Raw genomic sequence first — 20,586 nt, forward strand, 5'->3', positions numbered from 1 at the left:
TTAGATATTTATTTTTTTCAAGCTCAGTTGATTTTTTTTTGCAAGTAATCGTTAATTTTGTTACTATTGACATATTAATAAAATTTTCTTACATGAAATTTCAATATTTATATATTTTCTCTTTAAAAGAAAGATCGATATAGGAAAAAAACAAACCAAGTTGTATGAGTGGCTATTACGAAGGTTGGCGAGCGAAGTGAGCAACAGGCTGAACTTTATAGTATTATAAAAATCTTGGGAAAAAAATGCATGAGGGGAAAAATAAAATGAAAATCCAACTTGGAAAACATATTGGGAAATAATGTTGATAAATTTTTTGTTCTAATCCTCTTCCTCATGTCTTTGTAAGCTATTCTGCTGAAGAGGGAAGTTTCTGACAATTCTTGTGAAATTTAAATGAAATATTATTTTAAACAAAAATCTTGTTCTCGCATTTCCAGTTTATTTTATTTCTTATTTAATTAATTATTTATAACGTTGTGGCGTTTAATATGTATTTTATCCTATATGTTCCCTAAACATTTATAAGTTCTTTTACCTTATAAAATAAACTTCGTTAAAGTAAAAAAAAAAAAAAAAAAAAAAAAAAAAAAAAAAAAAACTCACAATGACTCCACATCATCGGTATGCGATGCAATCGAAATGATCTAAAAAATGGTTCTAAATCAGAGGAGGGGAGGAAACCTGTCTAATTGGTTTTTATGATCTAAAACATTTGGGGGAAAAACGCAATTTACTACAATATAACAAATAAATTGACTTTTGAGTTTATAATTGAGGAGAGTCATCTATATGCATCTGATTTTATTCCCATTAATGTTTTATTAAAATAAGTTTAGCAAACTTGTTTTTTTACTCAACTATTAAAATGTTTTTCTTTTCGATTTGCAAGAGAATAAAGATTTATTTAAATTAATAAAATTTGCAGGGAGAGTATATATTTTAAAGGCGAGCAATAAGTCCTTTAAAAAATGTAAAAGTGTAAATTTTTAAATATCATGTTTGATATGTGTCCTGATAAAGAAATGTAAATTTTCGTTACCAAAACGAAAAAAGTGGAATTTTGAATGTTGATAGAATATTTTGTAAAATTTTGCCCTTGTGGTTTTTGCTATGCGCGAAAATTTTTATAAATTGTTTTTCTCATTTGTAGTCTATTGAACAAACTTGATATTTTAAATACATATGCATTTTTTATTTTCATTTTTTCTACATTTTAGTTTTGAGCCTCCTGGCTTGTTCAGGCAGAAAATAATCAAAATTTTGATTGGCGATAAGTCGTGCTAATAGTGGTCAGTAAGTGTTTGAAAATTGTGTTTTCATCCTGTGTAGAAAATCAGTTAAAAATTTCAGCAATTATTCTAGTAAAAAATTGGTCAAATTTTAATTGCAAATTTTTTTTTTCTTTTTCGTAGAGTAGGAGTTATTTATTCTTACATTTAAATTCCAAGCTTGACTTTTTGTTAATTTTCTTTTAAGCAAAATGTGTCTAATTTAAATCCTGCAAATAAAAAATGAATTAATTCATCATTTACTTACTACTATTATTATTCTTATTAAATTATACTATTATTATTTAATTATAATAATAGTATAATGCAAAAATAGTATAATTTGATAGTATTAGATTAGAATTGAATAATTAATACTATTATTAAATTCACTATTCATAGAAAAAACATATTTTGTGAAGACCAAACACTAACAGGCTTGCAACGTTACGCCCGTGCTTCTAAACAATTTTGGTAAGGTGAGTAGCCCTTTAAATATTGTGGGAATCTGCAACCGCCTCGGTAAATACCTAAACATCAAGCTTGTGTTCCTATTGTTCTTCGAAATCTCTAATAGTAGTAACGAAACTAAGACTCAATTCGATTGTTCGAATACGCATATTCCTGTCCTAATGTTAAAGATGCTGAACAAAAAGTTCAAAATTGCAATTATAATAATAGTATAATGCAAAAATAGTATAATTTGATAGTATTAGATTAGAATTGAATAATTAATACTATTATTAAATTCACTATTCATAGAAAAAACATATTTTGTGAAGACCAAACACTAACAGGCTTGCAGGCCGTGCTTCTAAACAATTTTGGTAAGGTGAGTAGCACTTTAAATATTGTGGGAATCTGCAACCGCCTCGGTAAATACCTAAACATCAAGCTTGTGTTCCTATTGTTCTTCGAAATCTCTAATAGTAGTAACGAAACTAAGACTCAATTCGATTGTTCGAATACGCATATTCCTGTCCTAATGTTAAAGATGCTGAACAAAAAGTTTAAAATTGCAATTAAAGTGAACATTAAGAAATTACTTTTCCATCATAAAAAACCTAGAATTTTTTTTCTACTTAAGCAGATATAATAATTAGGTTTATGATTATTTTCATTTCTGTGAGAATTCGACTGATGTCTATGTTTTTGTTAAAATTTATGTAAAAATGTTGAAAATTTTTACAGCAATAAATTTAGCTTTCCTCTCCTTGAAATAGTGTCTAAATTTTCATTGTAATATATTTTTATTGCTTTCAATTCTAAAAATATATTTTATTAATTTGATTTGATATTAAAAACAATTTGATTGTTAACGTCACACTATATTAACTGTAACCACGGTTCGGATATCATGCTTGGTAATGTTCTGAAGACAATCCTTACCTATCCTAAAAATAAGTGTCGAGCTATTACGATTTAGATATAGAAAAGTAGATTTCGATACATCAACCGTTTAAACGCTTCTCAACTACCTATTAATTAATTTAAAAAGCGAACTTCTTTTAGTGCAATTGGAACAATAAACCGCCATAAAGAATTTTACTTTAGTATAAAATTAAATAAGTGCATTTTTCTAATTAATAATAGAAATATTTAGATTAAATCTCTAAAATAGTTTCAGAATTACGCATGACACTAGCAACGAAATGACCCTGTCGACGAAATGACCCTGTCAACGAAAAGATCCTGTCGACGAAATGACTTGTCGACGAAATGACCCTGTCGACGAAATGACTTGTCGACGAAATGACCCTGTCGACGAAATGACTTGTCGACGAAATGACCCTGTAAATGAAAAGACTCTGTCGACGAAATGACCCTGTCGACGAAATCACTTGTCGACGAAATGACCCTGTCGACGAAATGACCCTGTCGACGAAATGACTTGTCGACGAAATGACCCTGTCAACGAAATGACTTGTCGACGAAATGACCCTGTCGACGAAATGACCCTGTAAATGAAAAGATCCTGTCGACGAAATGACTCTGTAAATGAAAAGACCCTGTCAACGAAATGACTTGTCGACGAAATGACCCTGTCGACGAAATGATCTTGTCGACGAAACGACCCTGTAAATGAAAAGACCCTGTCGACGAAATGACTTGTCGACGAAATGACCCTGTCGACGAAATCACTTGTTGACGAAATGACTTGTCGACGAAATGACCCTGTCGACGAAATGACCTGTCGACGAAATGACCCTGTCGACGAAATGACCCTGTCGACGAAATGACTTGTCGACGAAATGACCCTGTCGACGAAATGACCCTGTCGACAAAATGACCCTGTCGACGAAATGACTTGTCAACGAAATGACCCTGTCGACGAAACAAACCTGTCGAGGAAACGGCCTGTCGACGAAATGACCTAGTCGATGAAATGGCCTGTCGATGAAGTGGTGTCGATGAAATGGCCTGTCGATGAAGTGATTGTCGATGAAATGAACCAGACCCCTTATTACATACTTGTGGTGTGATCATGGGATCACCACAATATTTTCTTTTCATACTGGGCTGTCTCCAACAGGAGCGCCCTCTTCATTGCCTTTGCAGGATCTCTAGGGCTCGACTCATAGCTCGTCTTTAGAGATTCTTGCAACCGCTAAGGAGGGGACGCTATCTTTTGGAGATAGACCAGTATTCCCCGTGGATCTCGAGCAGTTGGTTGCTTTCTTAAGCAGCAGGATAATTTTTGTTTTTTTATCCCCCTGTGTGCTCTAGAGTTTAATCGTTGATTTTTACCATAATAAGTTTTTCCTTATCTTCTAATTATTTATTTGATGCATCATGTAAATTCAGCAAGAAAACAATTATTATTTCAATGACTTAAATTAAATTACTATCTACTCCCTGGAGCACACAGGGAGGATCCAGCATCCACGTGGTGGATTTAGGCTCGTGTGAATTGATGAGCCGCATACTGAAATGAACATGTTTCTTGAAACCGAAATGAAATAAAAATGCAGAATGAATGCCTTCGTCTACAAAAATCTGTGTTTTTCATTTGAATGGGGATATACAGCATCTAGCACAAGCAGTTGGCGGATGATCTACACCTCATGGCCCTTCCTTCAACCACACCCCTCGACAATACTCATAATTGTTTTGTTTATCGTTTTAAATATTAATAAATATTATTTTGTTGCTGTTACATTGGATATATTTCTAAAGCAATAGTGCACATGACAAGTACTATTTGAGTTGACTTTAAATAGATAGTTTTACTAGTCACAATCAGGTATTTGCAAATTTTAATCTTTTTATTTCTATTTTGAAAATATTTTGAGTGTATCCGGATAATATTCATTGTAAATTTGAGTTGGGAGACTTTATCTCTATATTGGAATTGGCTCTCTCTCTATTATAAACTTGGTCTGTTTATGGTCTGCCTCTTCTTTAAAATTAAAATTTTGAAAATTAATGTTTTTATTGCTTTTCAAAATTATTTATTGGTCTATTTTTGGTTACCAACGGCGATGACGAGAGGGAAGGAGGATCCATTAGGTACTGCAAAAATTTTCAGCTGGTGTGGCCACTCCAAGTGGACCCAGGAAAGAGAAAAGTCCCAAGAATCTCTTCTAAACATTCCTTAGAACCGAAAGAAGAATTAAAGTTTCGATTCTATTAATGCTGTTTCAATGATCAGTCTCGAAGCGGTGGTTGGTTATTGGTTATTGCAATTTTTTAAATTTTCAGGCTTGTTTGCTCAACATAGGCTTATAAACCTTCGTCGAGTAGAAGAGGACAGATAGCACAATAGGAGAGACAGCACCAAGCAGTACCGCCCCCTCTCGAAGCGGAGCAAACGAAATCTCGTTTTCTTCTCTTTGATGTTCTTTCTATGACAGCTCCATTCTTTAATATAGTAGCAGTGTGCTCTTCGGTTACTTTTTCTTTTCCTTTCATTTTTTATTTACATATTTGAAAGGAGCATTTTATTAATCCTGCGCAGGTTTGCATCAGGTCTTAATATCCAGCTCTGTTTCTAATGGTGGCAGTCGTGTGAGCACACACTTTAAAAGGCAGAACAGGCACAGGACTTTAAAAGGAGCAAATTAATTTTATTTAATCATTATGTGATGATGGACGAGAGAGAGTGTGTCACAAACTCGTCGTGCTGCTCCATAAAAGTTAGGGAAAATCTTGCAAAGAAAATCCGTAAAATGTTTGGTGGAATAAGGGAAATCTTAGTAATTGCAATTGGCTTATTTTATAGGTCTCGCGATTCCCATAACGAGCAATGGGAAATATCTTACTTTTAATATAAATGCATACTTCAACCAAAAATAGATGAAAGGACAGGATGTGAATTTAAAAGTATGAGAAAGCGTTTAGTTCTGAATAATAAATCATGAAAAAGATTTGCAGAAAAGGAATAACATAAAAAGATTAATTGAAGCTTCTTATGTTATGTTACATATATCGCTCATGGCGATAGCAGCACAACTCAAAAAATCAAGTTTTTAGATAAGTGGGTTTAAAGTTTTCATTGCTAAGCAAAATGCATAAGAAATGCTTTCGCTTGCTTAAACGAAGATTACCTTCAAGTTGAATTATGAATTGTGCCACTATTGCAGCCTATGAGCTTTATATATATATATATATATATATATATATATATATATATATATATATATATATATATATATATATATATATATATATATATATATATATATATATATATATGGGTCATTCTCACAAAAACAGTCATTTTCATGTCCCCAGTATATTTTATGTTTGTTTTACAGCTTACGAAAAAAAAAATTCAGGGAAAGTGTCCTTCAGAATGCAATCTAACAAAAGAATAAGAATAAAAATAAAATTATCAATTTTTATTTTTTATTTATTTTAGGTAATTAAAATATACCAATATGTCATTCCCTCACTTGTCCCCACTGCTGATTTAAAAAAAGAAAATAATTGTTTCTGAAATAAAATTTTTTTTTTTTACAAATTCGTGTCTTTTATTTCAGAATACTGTAATATAGAATTCAGAAAATCAAGTTTAAATTTAATTTCTGATAAAAATATTTACACAGTACTATTTTAAACTTTGTCCCCAGTGTTTCGCGTCATTCCCTCACAACAATGTTCTTATCACCTGCAATCTTCTTAGAATAAAAATATTTTAATAAAAACTTCAGAAGTTAACAACTGGCATCATAGAACAAAATTGCAGTATGTTTCCATCTTCAACTTAAAGAAGCTTTGCTGTGGAATAAATTTGAATGAATCAAACCAGGTAAAATTTTTTACATTTGTCATTCCCTCATATCATTTTTTAGAGTAAAATAAAATACAACTTCATCGAGAAAGTGGATAATAATATGTTGCTTTCTTGTATGAATATAACTGTATGTGATTGGCTTCAGAAATTAATTAGGCCTAACTGTTATTTTTAAATTTTATTGAATTCGTCATTCCCTCACTAGTGTATAAAGTGAGGGAATGATTCAAGAAGAGTATATTATCAAATTTTTCTTTGTTCTATCGTGCCAGCCAATTTTATTTCCCAAACCTGTAAAAACTATTAAATATATAAGACTAAATTATAATAAATATTAGATATACTTAGTATGTTATCATTTTCAAACTTTAGGTAGATGTAACTTAGATAAAAACATGTATTAAAATAAAATATCATTCCCTCACTATTAGTGTCATTCCCTCACTTTTTAAATAGTGAAAATAAGTAATTTACTTATTAATTAGTTTGAAAAAGAAATTGAAAAATTAAGAAATTAATTTATTAAATTAATTAATTTATTAATTAAATTAATTAATTAATTTTTAATTATTATAAATTAATTAATTATAAATTAATTATTTAAAAAATTAATTAATTTAAATATTAAGTATAATTTATAGGATATATACTTTCTTTATAACGTTATTACATATTTCTATTAATATAAAAAGTTTCAGAGCTTTTTATTCATTTTACTTTTTTGAGATTTTATGAATTGAAAAATGACAGTTTTCGTGAGAATGACCCATATATATATATATATATATATATATATATATATATATATATATATATATATATATATATATATATATATATATATATATATATATATATATATATATATATATATATATATATATACAGTGGTAGCCAAAAGTGTAGAAATTTTTTGAAAGTTTCATGTTTTTCAACTTTGTGTGCTTGTAGAATTTAATAATAAATACAGTATTAAAATATCTGGATTACAAAAAAAGTTATGCAACTAATAGTAAGATCTATCTTAGATTTGCATTTTTTTAAAGTTAAACTTACACAATCAATACTTAGTAGGATAACCCTTATTTTTTAAGACAGTTTCACAGCGTTTTTTCATCGAGTGAACGAGTGTTTGGAGTTCATCTTTCGTAATCACATGGTGCCAAGAATTAACTATAGCTTCAATAAGTTGTCTTTTATTGGATGGACGTTTTTTTTCGTACAAGAATTCTGAAACGTCGCCACAAATTTTCAATTGGATTGAGATCAGGGCTGTTTCCTGGCCATGGTAATATATCTATGCCTTTATTTTGAAACCATGCTTTGCATACTTTTGATGTGTGGCATGGAGCTGAATCCTGCTGAAAAATAAATAGTGCGCTGTTGGGGAAGAGTCCCCTGATGGAAGGTATCAATTTTGGTTTCAGGACAGTTTCGATGTATTTTTTGGCATTTAGGATGCCATCAATTACTTGAATTCGGCCCGCACCATGACATTTGTTGGATTTTTTGTAGTCGCTTCAATGAAATCAGGATGAAGTGCTTCACCTACTCTACGTCTCACGTATTTTCTACCATCACTACCAAAGAGCGATATTTTACTCCAATCGCTCCAGATTACTTGCTTTCATTGATTTTCTGACCATTTAATGAAAGATCATACAGTACAGTACAGAAAATCAATGGAAGCAAGTAATCTGGAGCTTCTAAAATATCGCTCTTTGGTAGTGATGATAGAAAATACGGGAGACGTAGAGTAGGTGAAGCACTTCATCCTGATTTCATTGAAGCGACTACAAAAAACCCAACAAATGTCATGATTTGGGCATGCATGTCTGCAGATGGTGTGGGCCGAATTCAAGTAATTGATGACATCCTGAATGCCAAAAAATACATCGAAACTGTCCTGAAACCAAAATTGATACCAGGGATCTCTTCCCCAACAACGCACCATTTATTTTTCAACAGGATTCAGCTCCATGCTACACAGCAAAAGTATGCAAAGCATGGTTTCAAAAGAAAGTTGAAAAACATGAAACTTTCAAAAAATGTCCACACTTTTGGCCACCATTGTATGTATTAGATAACAGTTATTTTTTTCAAAAAAGCATAAAAATTGATAAATAAAATAGCTGAAATTTGCTTACCCCGGTGAAAGGAAGAAGTACCATTATATATTTTAACTAAAATATTTTTTCGATTTTGTCATTTGTATGTAAAATTTTTATTAAGAATTCATTTTAAATATAACTAATTGTACTTAAGGTTTTAGTAATATTTTTTTTGTAAAAGATCAAATAACAATTAGTATTGATTAAGAAGGAAAAATTTGAACTATTGAGAAAAATGAACTTTTTATTTGAACACTGTTAATAATGTCCATTATGATTTAAATCTCCAAATCATACCACCCCTTTAACCTCATAAAAAACCAACTGCGAAAATTTCAATGAGTTAAAAAAAGTTATAGCAAATTACGAAAGACGAAATGAGAAAGTTTTAACTTATAGATAAGGTATTCTTTTCACTGAATAGAAAAAAGGAAAAAAACATACAATTTCGGAGAGAAAAAAAATTATAGAATAAATAGTATTTATTTATGTTACCTTCAAGAATATGAAAGTAATGATCAATAAAAAGTTGCGTTTCAGAATAGAAACTCCGCATTTCTACGTTGAGAGCTTAGTCACCAAGATGGCGGCGTGTCGCTACTTAATCTACGTACTCAGAGCTTTAGTCTGAACAGAGTGCAGCTACTCCCTATAATTTGAAGGTCAATAATCCGAATTCATCGGGAAAAAAAGTTTTTCTTAAGGGAGAATACGTCTTTGTGTCTGATTTCGTGACTTAGAACACAGTCTGCACTAATTGATTAGCTATTTTAAGGTGAAGCATTCCATCCATCAAAATTGAGTATTAGTGCTTGAAAATCCAATAATTTGATCTTAGGTTATTTAGAGTGTTCACTTTTTTCTGCGTATCGAACATTTTTAAAATTAACTCCTCAGTTATAAATGTATCAGATAATAAAATTATTTCTTACTTCTTCTATCTCTTCACTCCAATTCGACCCCATTACGAATTCTGCAATATTTTAATTGTGTATCCTGTAAATAAGTCAATTTTTTTTTATTATGGTTAAAAAATAATTTAACAAAAATAAATAAATAAATAAAATAAAATGTACATTGAAAACATTAAAATTGTAAATTCATCTAATTAAGTGGCAACCTTAAAGGAGAAATATAAATAGAGTTTGCCCATCATGATAGTTTTTGTCCTCAGAATAAAACCGTGTGATTGGAGGGTAAATCAAGAAAGAAAGTTTCTACCACCCGTTTCTCTTTGTTATTTTAATGGCAGAAAAATCGGTGCAGGAATTCTTAAAATGGGGTGGTTTACTAAGCCGCATTTGGTTGTACAGAAGAATTTGATAAAGAGATATCTTATACATTTCATAGGTAAGTAAATTTTTCCCTATTACATTTTTTTTAATTTACTATAAAAATGAACTTCAAACAAGTGAATATTTTCTTCGAAACATCATATTAATGCTGATTATTCCATTTTATTCATACCAAACTCAAAACTTATGCTTTTAAAGTATCTACCAAATAAATATTAACAAATCGGAACAGAAAGTAACCATGAAGTAATGATTATATAAAGTTATTAGCTTTTATTTTCATCAATAATACATATTTTTTTGTTTAAATTTTAGTGCTAAAATAAAGCAGGCGTAGTGCGTTTAGTCTTAACTCCTTCGTTTAGTTTTATTGCATTTTTTCACTCCATTTAATGTTTTTGAAAGAAATTCTTCAGTATTTTTTTAGTTTCAGCAACTTTCGTTGAATTAATTTTACTTATGAAAATATAATTGCTAGCAGAGAATAGGGGTTCTGAAAGATTGTTACAAAACTATTTGATATATAGTGCAAGGTTTGTTTAAGACTTAAATGTAAGTTCTTTGATTAAAAAAAAGAAGTATTAAAATTGGAAGTATATTCTTAAAATTGAAAGATCGTCAGATCTTTTTAAACTGAAATCGTTTACTCTTTTTTTTATTTATTTATAAAATTTTTTTTAACAAATAGGGATATTAAAGCTGGTTAATCTTATCATAGCATTGATGTTAAATTTAAATAAAACCGGAAAGCTTCAACAGTGAATCGAATTCTTTGAAAAGTTTTTTACGCTATTTTATATTCCCAATTTCTATAGTATTGACTACTAGTCCCGAAGAAGAAGAAATATTACTCTGTAAAAAAGTGTGTATGCTAGTACTATTGTTGAATATATAAAAGATTAAAGCTTAAACGCTTTTTTTTATGTATTTCAATGTCGATAAATCAACAAAAACAATGTATACATGGATGTTTACAAAATAAATTCAGATTTTTCTGAAAATTACTGAATCAAATTGTAATTCCTTCATTTTTTGAAAATTTAAGCAATTTTACAGAGTTTTTACATATTAAAAATTAAAACTCTGAAATAATTTCTAATCTAGTAAATTATTGTCGAAAAATGATACAATTTTTTGTTCCGGTAATCTTCGAAAGCTCTGTCATCTCTTGAAAAGAAGATTTTTTGCTAAATAATATCCTCTTTTTTTGAAAACTGCTGTGAGTTTGCAACAGTTACTCATTACGCCAAGTTTAGCTTAACTTTATCCAGTGCTCTCCATGTTTATTATGAAATTTGAGCAAAATATTAATGTGATATTTTTCATCACACATTATTTTCCACTGCCTTATTTCTCTATGCAAGCTGCAAGCTGACCGTGATATCTTTCGGGCTTAAATGTTTCCAGAATTTTCGCGATGTCCACAAACGGATGTGTTCGTTAGAAAAGTTTTTAGTAAATTCTTTGTTTATAAATATGAGCTATGAAAGCTTAAATAGAATATTTAAAAAAAGTTAAAACAAAATTTAGTTTTGAAAAAAAAATTCTTTTGCAATAATACAAAAATGCCAGTTACATAAAAATTTCAACGTTGAATTTTCTGCTGCTCACGAAGATTTTTTTTCTTTGTTTGAACGACAGCATAATTTTAAGGTTTTTTCTCTAAATTTAGAACAAGGTGCACAAAAATCAGTACCAAAGAAATAATAATTATTGAAATAGCGAATTAATCATTTAAAAAGATACGGAATAGAAACATAACACCTACCTTTAATATTCAACACAAAATAATTTCTAATATCTCTCCCTTATTTTATACTTAAGTAAACGTTTCGTTTTTAACAAAAGATAAAATTTATCTTAGAGAGTTTTAAGATAAGAGAATTTAATTGTGTGAAATTATAATCGCGAAAGCAGTTGTCCATTATTTTAACTTCAGTTAAGAAAAGAAACCTTTATTTTATCATGTAAACGTATTACCATTTAAGAAATGACAGTTTTTATAAAATGATTATGATAAATTTAAAGTAATATTATTCTAAAATTATAAATGTAGAGAAATAAAATGAGAAGGCATCGAACGCTCGGCTTGAATGACAACTGTCGTCGGAATCAACTGCAGCTGGATAAGCAACTGCGGACAACAGCCAACAGAGCATTGAAATCAGCAAAGATTACGATTTCGCGGAGAAATTAATCTCTGTAATTAAAAAAATTAGATAATTTGTATAATATAAAATCTAAATCTTACAAAGAGTAAAAACAATCTGTGGTTGCAGATTGAAATGTCATTTTCCCCCTCTAAAGCACTGGTCGACAATAGCAGATAAAGTTATAAGAACGAGCTACAAAATCAAAATAAATATTTGTTTACGTAATTAACGCATGCGCAATGCAAGATAATGTCTGCGTTGGAACGGCTGTTTAAAGAAACCATGCCTTTACTTTATACTCAACTAAACGTTTCGTTTTTAACAAAGGATAAATTTAATCTTAGAGACTTTTAAGATACAAGAATTTACATGTGTGAAATTATAATCTCGAAAGTAGTAGTCCATCGTTTAAACTTCAGTTAAGTATAGAAACCTTTATTTAACACGCAATGGAAAAATTATATGACTCCATTTAAAAGATGACAGTTTTTATGAAATAAATATGATAAATTTGAAGTAATATTATTCTAAAATTATATTAAATGCTAAAATATTTTTTTTTAATCTGTTAAAATTTATTTTGAATTTTGTGATAAATAAAAACTTAGTTGTAAATATGTTGCAAGTAAATGTCTTTTAAATTAAAAAAAAATTATATTTAAGTAATAAATAATTATTATGTGTTTTGTGAAATTTTTCATACGCAACAAAATTCTAAATGTGGAAATAAATGAACCATTCCTGAAATTAGAGAAAAATTTATAGAAAATCGAAAATTTGATATTGTTGGGATCTTCCATGTAATTCCACTGGCGCTAGTATCGAGGTTGTGATGTAACTGCAACTGTGTTTACATTGTATGTTTCAGTTTCGATTTCCAGTATGTTCTTTTGTTGATGTGTTCTACGTACGTATTGTGAATAAAGTTATTGTTATGTTATAAGTTATCAATATTCGTGCTATTATTGTCAATCATCCTAAATACATATCCCATGCCTTATAATAAACGGTCACAACAGTTTTGGCGACGAGGAGAAAAATAAGAAGAAATAATCAATAGAATTTCAAGATCGTTCAAAAACGAAACTTCAAAATGGATGAAATTTCAAAACGGAAGTGTTTCAAGTAATTGAATTCAGGTACTGTAATTAATTTAAATTTTCAACTATTTTTTCAAACTTTCAATAAATAAATAATGAATGCTGAACAATTCCAAACATTTATTGCTGCATTTAATCAGCAACAACAAGCAATGATAGCACAAATTGAAAAACATTTTTCAAAACAACAGTCTATTGATTCATCAGTAAATCTTGTTAATGTGCATCCTTTTGAAAATTATGATTCAAAACGCGAAAAATTTTCATGCTATTTAGAACGATTTGAAAATTATTGTTCTATGAAGGGTGTTATTGATAAAGTCAAAATTGCTCAACTTCTATGTGTATCTATTGGTTCATCACACTATAATAATTTGGCAGCTTTTCTTGGACCAGAGAAACCAGTCAAACAATTATCACATGATAATCTTGTGAAAGCTTTGAAGCAAATGCTAATTCCTAGAAAAAATGTAGTTGTTTCTCAACATTATTTTTTAAATATATATCAAAAAGAACATGAATCAATTTCAGAATTTGTAGCTGCTTTGCAACGTGATATAGTTGAATGCGAATTTTCTGTGAAATGTGACTGTGATAAATCAGTAACAATTGCAGATGTTTTTCTCCGGGCTCAGTTCATTCGAGGATTGCGTGATGACTGGTTGCGCGAACAGGTGCTACAATCAGATTTAATAACTTTCGATGATGTCTTATCAAAGGCGATTGCTCTGGAGGCGTCCAAAATCGAAAGTAACGAACTCACTCAAAAAGGTTCTCCACGCTCTACTTCTTACGCTTTAAGTGACAATAATAAAGTTTCAAATTTCTCAGCACGTCATAGAAATCGTTCCAGTTCACGATCTAGTTCTCAACGCCAGAAACCAGATTATAGAGCCCTTGGTATTGAAAATCTATGCATCAGATGTGGCAGAAATAATCACCAAGTCAAAAATTGTCGAATTAATAAAACTAAACTAAAATGTGATTCATGCAAAAAAAATAGGTCATGTTAGTAAAGTCTGCATTTCAACTTTAATTAAGATGCCACGAAAGTCAATGAATTCCAGTCCCAGACCTTCTCTTCATGCTGTTTCAACTGAAGTACATGATCAAAATATTACATTTGGTGTCAACTCTATTCACAGCTCTTCACCATGCTATAAAGTTATAGATTTATTTGAAGTTTGCCATGACTGTGACAAATATATCGTCTCTGTATACCACAATGGGAAGCTACAACATTTCGAAGTAAATTCTGGAGCAAAGTTTTCCCTACTTTAAGAAACTGATTTTGAACGTTTAAATTTAAGTGTGCCCTTGGAAAAATCAAGCATTGCTTTTCGTACTTATTCTGAAGATATCATTCAACCCAAGGGGAAAGTGCATGTAAATGTTGCATTTCAAAACAAAAACATTACAGGTGAAATTCATATTGTTCCAGCTGGATGTGCAGCTATTCTAGGCCGTCAATGGATTCGAGCCTTAGAAATCGAACTTTTACAAATAGATGCTAATATATCAAACACTTCAATTCATAAATCACCAGTGTATCAAATCAATCCTCTCAATTCACTTTTGGAAAAATTTTCACCCCTCTTTAAAGAACGAGTTGGTTGCGTCCCTCATTTTCAAGTATCACTTCAACTTAGGGATGGAGCAAAAGCCATTTTTACTAGGGAGCGTGACGTTCCTTATGCTCTCCGGGACCGCGTCAATAAAGAATTGGACTCTCTTGAGGCAGATGGAATAATATCCTTAGTACCTGCGAGTGATTGGGGGTCACCATTGGTTGTCATTCCAAAACCAAACGGTGGCGTCCGATTATGTGTTGATTACAAATGTGGAGTCAATGAACGATTAATTCAATCAAATCATCCAGTAAGAAGGATAGATGATGTGCTTCATAGTCTTCGAAATTCAAGATATTTTTGTAAACTTGATTTATTTAAAGCCTACCTACATTTAAAAGTTGATGAAGATCGATGGTATGATACGGACCATTTCAACACATCGTGGTACGTATCGCATGCATAGGCTTAGTTTTGGAATCAAGACAGCACCATCAGAATTCAATCGCATTCTTTCGCAAATTCTCAAAGGGTTACCAAAAACAGAATCTTACTTTGACGATATTATTATACATGGTGAAACACTTCAAGAATGTACTGAAAATTTAGAAGCTTGCTTACAAAGACTTTCTGACTATGATCTGCACATAAATAAACAAAAGTGCTCCTTCTTTCAAGAAAAAATCGAATATCTCGGACATGTTATTGAATATAATAGGATAAGTAAATCGCCAACAAAAATTCAAGCTGTTCAAGAAATGCCAAGACCATCAAATATTGAAGAAATCAAACGATTTTTGGGACTTGTAACTTACTACTCCCGTTTTATACCAAATTTTTCAACTATATCATACCCCACTTCGACGGTTGCTAAGAAAAAACCAGCCTTGGTTATGGACCGCAAGTTGTGAATCTGCATTCCTGAAACTGAAAAATGAACTTACCAGTGATAGAGTTCTTGTTCCTTTTGATCCTAGTTTACCAATTGTCCTGACCACAGATGCCAGCCCTACGGGAATTGCAGCAGTATTGAGTCACTCTAAACAAGGTGTAGAAAGACCTATTGCTTACGCATCTCGTTCACTTACCAACTCCGAACAAAACTATAACCAATTAGATCGAGAGGCTTTAGCTATTATTTTTTGTGTTACACAATTCTTCAATTACTTATTTGGTAAACATTTCAAACTTATTACTGACAATGAGCCACTAACAAGAATTTTTCATTCTCATAAGGCACTACCACGTATGACTTCAGCACGATTACTTCGCTATGCTTCCTACTTATCAAGTTTTGATTACTCAGTGCAATTCAAAAAGGGATCTGAAAATGAAAATGTCGATAGCCTGTCTAGAGCTCCAATTCAAAAACTCGAAAACTCAGTCGATAAATTTATAGGGGAAGAAGCAAATCAAATATGTGCCGAAAACATTTTCCAGATTTCAAGAGAAAAAATAGCATCTTTAACAATCCAATCTGAAACAAAGAAAGATCCAGAACTCAGCGAAATAATTGAAAGGCTGAACAACAACTCTGAACATTCAGAATTTCCATTGTTTGATGGCATACTTTTTCGAAGAGAAAGAGTAGTTATTCCAAAAAGCTTACGTTCAAACATACTAAAGGAACTTCACGAAACTCATCTAGGAATAACTAAAATGAAGCAACTGGCAAGACAGTATGTTTATTGGCCTGCCATTGATCGTGACATTGAGAATTTAGTCAAAGGATGTGAAGGCTGCGCATTGACAAAGTCTAATCCTCCAAAGGTATCTGTCCATCCGTGGGAATCTCCAGCAGATAACTGGGACAGAATTCATATAGATTATGCAGGTCCATTTGAAAATTACTATCTTTTGGTGTGTGTTGATGCTAAGTCCAAATGGGCGGAAGTCGAAGTCATTAAAGATGCCCCAACTAGTTCAAAAACTGTCCTTTTGATATAAATTTTTTTTTCTTTTCATGGCTATCCACAGGTTATTGTATCTGATAATGCTTCAATATTTCAAAGTGAGGAATTCCATTGTTATTGTTCTAATCGAGGAATATTTCAAAAATTCATCGCTCCAGGACATCCTGCCACCAATGGCCTTGCAGAGCGAAACGTCCAAACCTTAAAGCAAAAGTTAAAGGCTTCTTTTCTTGAAAAATCCTCAATCCCAAGTAAAGTTCAAAACATATTATTCCGTTATAGAGCAACACCTCTAGCTTGTGGACAGTCACCTGCTGAATTATACTTACATAGAAAAATCCGCATACGTTTAAACTCAATCTTTCCTTATCATCCAACACCATCAACAGTTTCCAGTACTCCTGTAAGATCTTTTTCAGTGGGGGAGAGAGTCCAGGTGAGGTTGTTCATAAATAACCATAACGTATGGCAGTTTGGCAAAGTCGTGAAAAAGTATGGTACACGTCATTATTTGATTTTACTGGACTCAGGTCGGCAATTAAAGAGACACATAAACCAATTAAGATCAACATTAATTCCAGAGAAAAAAAAGTGTGTGACTTTTGGCCCAAACCAGTCTTTTGACATTCCTAAACCATCTAAGATCTCCTCACCTACTCAGCCTAGTATTCCAGAACTTCCAACAAATTCCAAACAGGACGTTGTGACAAAACCAAAAAGAAAGAGACAATTACCTATACGCTTTGGGGACTTCGTAATGTCATAGGCATATTTCAAATCTGTTTTAAAAATTTTCAATTAAGTGTATTTTTCAATTATATATTTAACATATTCAATTTTTAAGTAGCTAATGTTTTCAATTAACTGTTATTTCAATTCTAATTAAGTGGGGGAGACTGTTGGGATCTTCCATGTAATTCCACTGGCGCTAGTATCGCGGTTGTGATGTAACTGCAACTGTGTTTACATTGTATGTTTCAGTTTCGATTTCCAGTATGTTCTTTTGTTGATGTGTTCTATGTACGTATTGTGAATAAAGTTATTGTTATAAGTTATCAATATTAGTGCTATTATTGTCAATCATCCTAAATACATATCCCATGCCTTATAATAAACGGTCACAACAGATATTTAATTTATTTGAAAAAGACAAGAAATAAAAATAAACTTATTTTAAATTCAACATGTTTAAGTTTTTTTTTATTTTCTACTCCTTGATTTCTTGATACGCTGATTACTTTTTTTTTCTTTCGCGTTGACCTGCTAATTCAATAATTTGTGTCTAATTTTACGAATCACTGTTTTTTCTCATTCATTTGTTCATTAATCCGGGACTTTTTACTTTAATAAGATTTTTAAACTTAATTTCGATTCAATTTATTTTTTAAGTTTAAAGTGTTCGTTTTGAAAAAACGTTTTGAATTCGATTAATGGCCCTTCTACAAATGATTTACCACTCTATTTGTGGGAGAGGATTAATGAAATCGTAACAGTTTGGGAAGGGGTAAAGGAGAGTGGTATCACGCATTTTGTTTAAAATAAAATCGGTTAACATCAACAAATTTAATATTTTTTTAAACTTACGTTATTTCAAAAGGAAAAAAATGCCATTTTCTTTTGATGGTTTTGTTTTGTATTCATACTTATTCAATTTTCTAGTGAAACATTTTTTATTGCATTAACGCTTTATGGATTGAATAATTAAAATTTAAGAACAATAAACTGGATAATTTCAGATTGGAGCTAATTTATTTAAGCTTGATATCTGTACTGAGTTTTTTTTAAAACTTAAATTGTGAAAGAATTATAATTAAAATTAAATAGAAATAGATTTTAATTATTAGTTACACAGATTTTTTTAATTTCATTCTAATTTGACTGTCTCTTTTATAAGCAATGAACTAATTAATTTAAATATTGTAAGCTATTCTTTTAAGAAAACTGCAAGTGTTACCATCTAACAACAATTAAGGAAACCTAACTAAAATCTGATTACGAAAATATATTTAAAGGATTAAATGCAATGGTTATATATTTTATATTAAAGATTTTTATAAATATATTGATTAATTAGAGGGTTTGGATTTTGAGGCTCTTTGAATTAGAGGGCAAAAATGATTAAGACTATATTTTCTTCTGATTCAGATTTATTGTCAAAATTATTACTCTTATACGAAGAATGAATTTGGGATTTATTACAATGATAAAGGATTAGGTGTAAGTGTGTGTAACGTTATTTTTATTTGTATTTTTGCAACAAAATTAGAAGTGTTTGATTAGTTTTCTAAGCTGCTACTAATCAAAGACGGAACTTTAGCTAGCTTTTACACAGATAGGACACCGGTGTCCTTTTTATACATTTATTTTTCTGACCTGACCAGCAAAAGTATATTTCGGTATTTTTTTAATTATAGAAACAGTCTAATAGTTACTAAAAAAACTAAGATTAACGGAATTTTATTTGTACTTAAAAATAAAATTTCGAAAAAAGTAGTTCGATTTCTTTTAAAAATTCATATTAAAAAATTTATCAATAATTAATTTCGTAAATCAAAGAAGTTTCAACAATGAAAAACTGTTTCACTTAGATCTAATCAAGTGTGAATTGCTTGTAAATACTATCTGGAAGTGTGGAAGATTTTATTTTCAATGCAAAAAGAAACACCTATGTTTCATGTTGTAATTCATAATAATAAAATTTTTAAAATGCTAAATATAGTATTTATCACTTATTTTGATTTAAATTAATATAAAATAATGAAAAAAGAATGAAAAATCTTACTATATATAAAATTCTAATGAAGGTGTCGCAGTTTTCCATTGTTGTCGGTGCATTTTTATTGGCCAGAAAATCACGTGGTGTGATCCAGTTTTTCCTCATTCGTCTCCTTATTGTTTTGGTTGTAGTCAGCATAAAATTAATAAAAGTCATGCTTTTCTATAAATATTTTTGAATCCCTAACTTAAAGTTATTTTCTTGTACTGCTATTATAACGCTTTTAATTCAAGAGTTTAAAACTAAGAGAATTGCTGTCTTTTTATTAGTATTATAATGTAAATCTGCCTTACATTTTAAGATAAAGTTATTTAGAAAGGTGGTCTAACAATTATTATTTTTGAGCAAATAACATTAATATACTGTTATAAATTACAGTTAAAGAGATCTGTTAAATGATTTAGACCTTAAGGATCAGCTTCAATGAGATGCAGGCAAAAAAAAAAGTATTTAATGTATCCTACCATTTGGTAAGTGAAAATATTAAATTAAGGATGTGAACTCATCAAATTTGTTTCAACAATATAACGTTATAACAACATAAATGTTATTTAAAAAAATGATTACTTAGAAAAATCACTTCTGTTTACCAATAGATCTAAATATCTAATATATATAATTCTCTTACGTGGCTCCCAAATTTTGGCTGTATTTCTTTTCCGCCGGTGGCAACGTTTGCTTTGTTTTGCTTACGCTGCTATTTCTGTTACACAGCGAATCAACCCATGATTGCCGCTAAAAATGTCACATGCCAAATCTATCTGAGGTGACTCAACATATAGCGCTTTTAAAAACGGAAACTGAAATAACCAGAGAGCATCAGCTGCGGCAATCTCATACTATTAAGCTAGGCAGAAGTGAGTAGTCTTTGTCGATAGATCTCTATTTTAGTATTTTGTCGAAAGCGCTTTTTTTTCACGAATTTATACATTACGAATTTATTTGACGATTTTTGATTTACATCACGAATTATACTATAGCACATTTCTAATAGGTTTAACGAATTACATGTCATTTATTTGAATTCAAATTTATTTTAATGACTTAGTATTTACTAAAAAGATGTAATTTTTTTATATGGATTTGAATGATTGTTTTGAATTCTTAGAATTGTGTGCATTTGCAATGTACCTAAGTTAGTAGCGAGCGAAGTGAGCTTGGTA

At 30.4% G+C, this 20,586-nt stretch overlaps 1 protein-coding gene across 3 annotated transcripts in view; it reads right to left on the reverse strand.

Moving 5' to 3' along the window:
* Positions 1–12,298, reverse strand: part of LOC107447082 (cyclic GMP-AMP synthase-like receptor) — a 32,714-nt gene extending 20,416 nt beyond the window's left edge. The window contains exons 1-2 of one of the 3 annotated variants that reach the window (XR_015429599.1): positions 11,682–12,018; positions 9,551–9,614 (exon numbers count right to left, since the gene is read on the reverse strand). Coding sequence is in view for 2 of the 3 variants with exons in the window: in XM_043052282.3 (XP_042908216.2) it covers positions 9,551–9,583 (33 nt within the window). In the remaining variant the exon portion in view is untranslated. Of the gene's footprint in view, positions 1–9,550; positions 9,615–11,681; positions 12,081–12,164 lie in introns of those variants that run through there. The other 2 variants (XM_043052282.3, XM_043052288.3) reach the window with 2 other exon arrangements.
* Positions 12,299–20,586: the final 8,288 nt, after the last annotated feature.

Source organism: Parasteatoda tepidariorum, chromosome 10 (assembly GCF_982258835.1).
Source record: "Parasteatoda tepidariorum strain Cologne lab strain chromosome 10, Ptep-v5.0, whole genome shotgun sequence".
In the NCBI taxonomy this organism is placed as follows: Eukaryota; Metazoa; Arthropoda; class Arachnida; order Araneae; family Theridiidae; genus Parasteatoda; species Parasteatoda tepidariorum.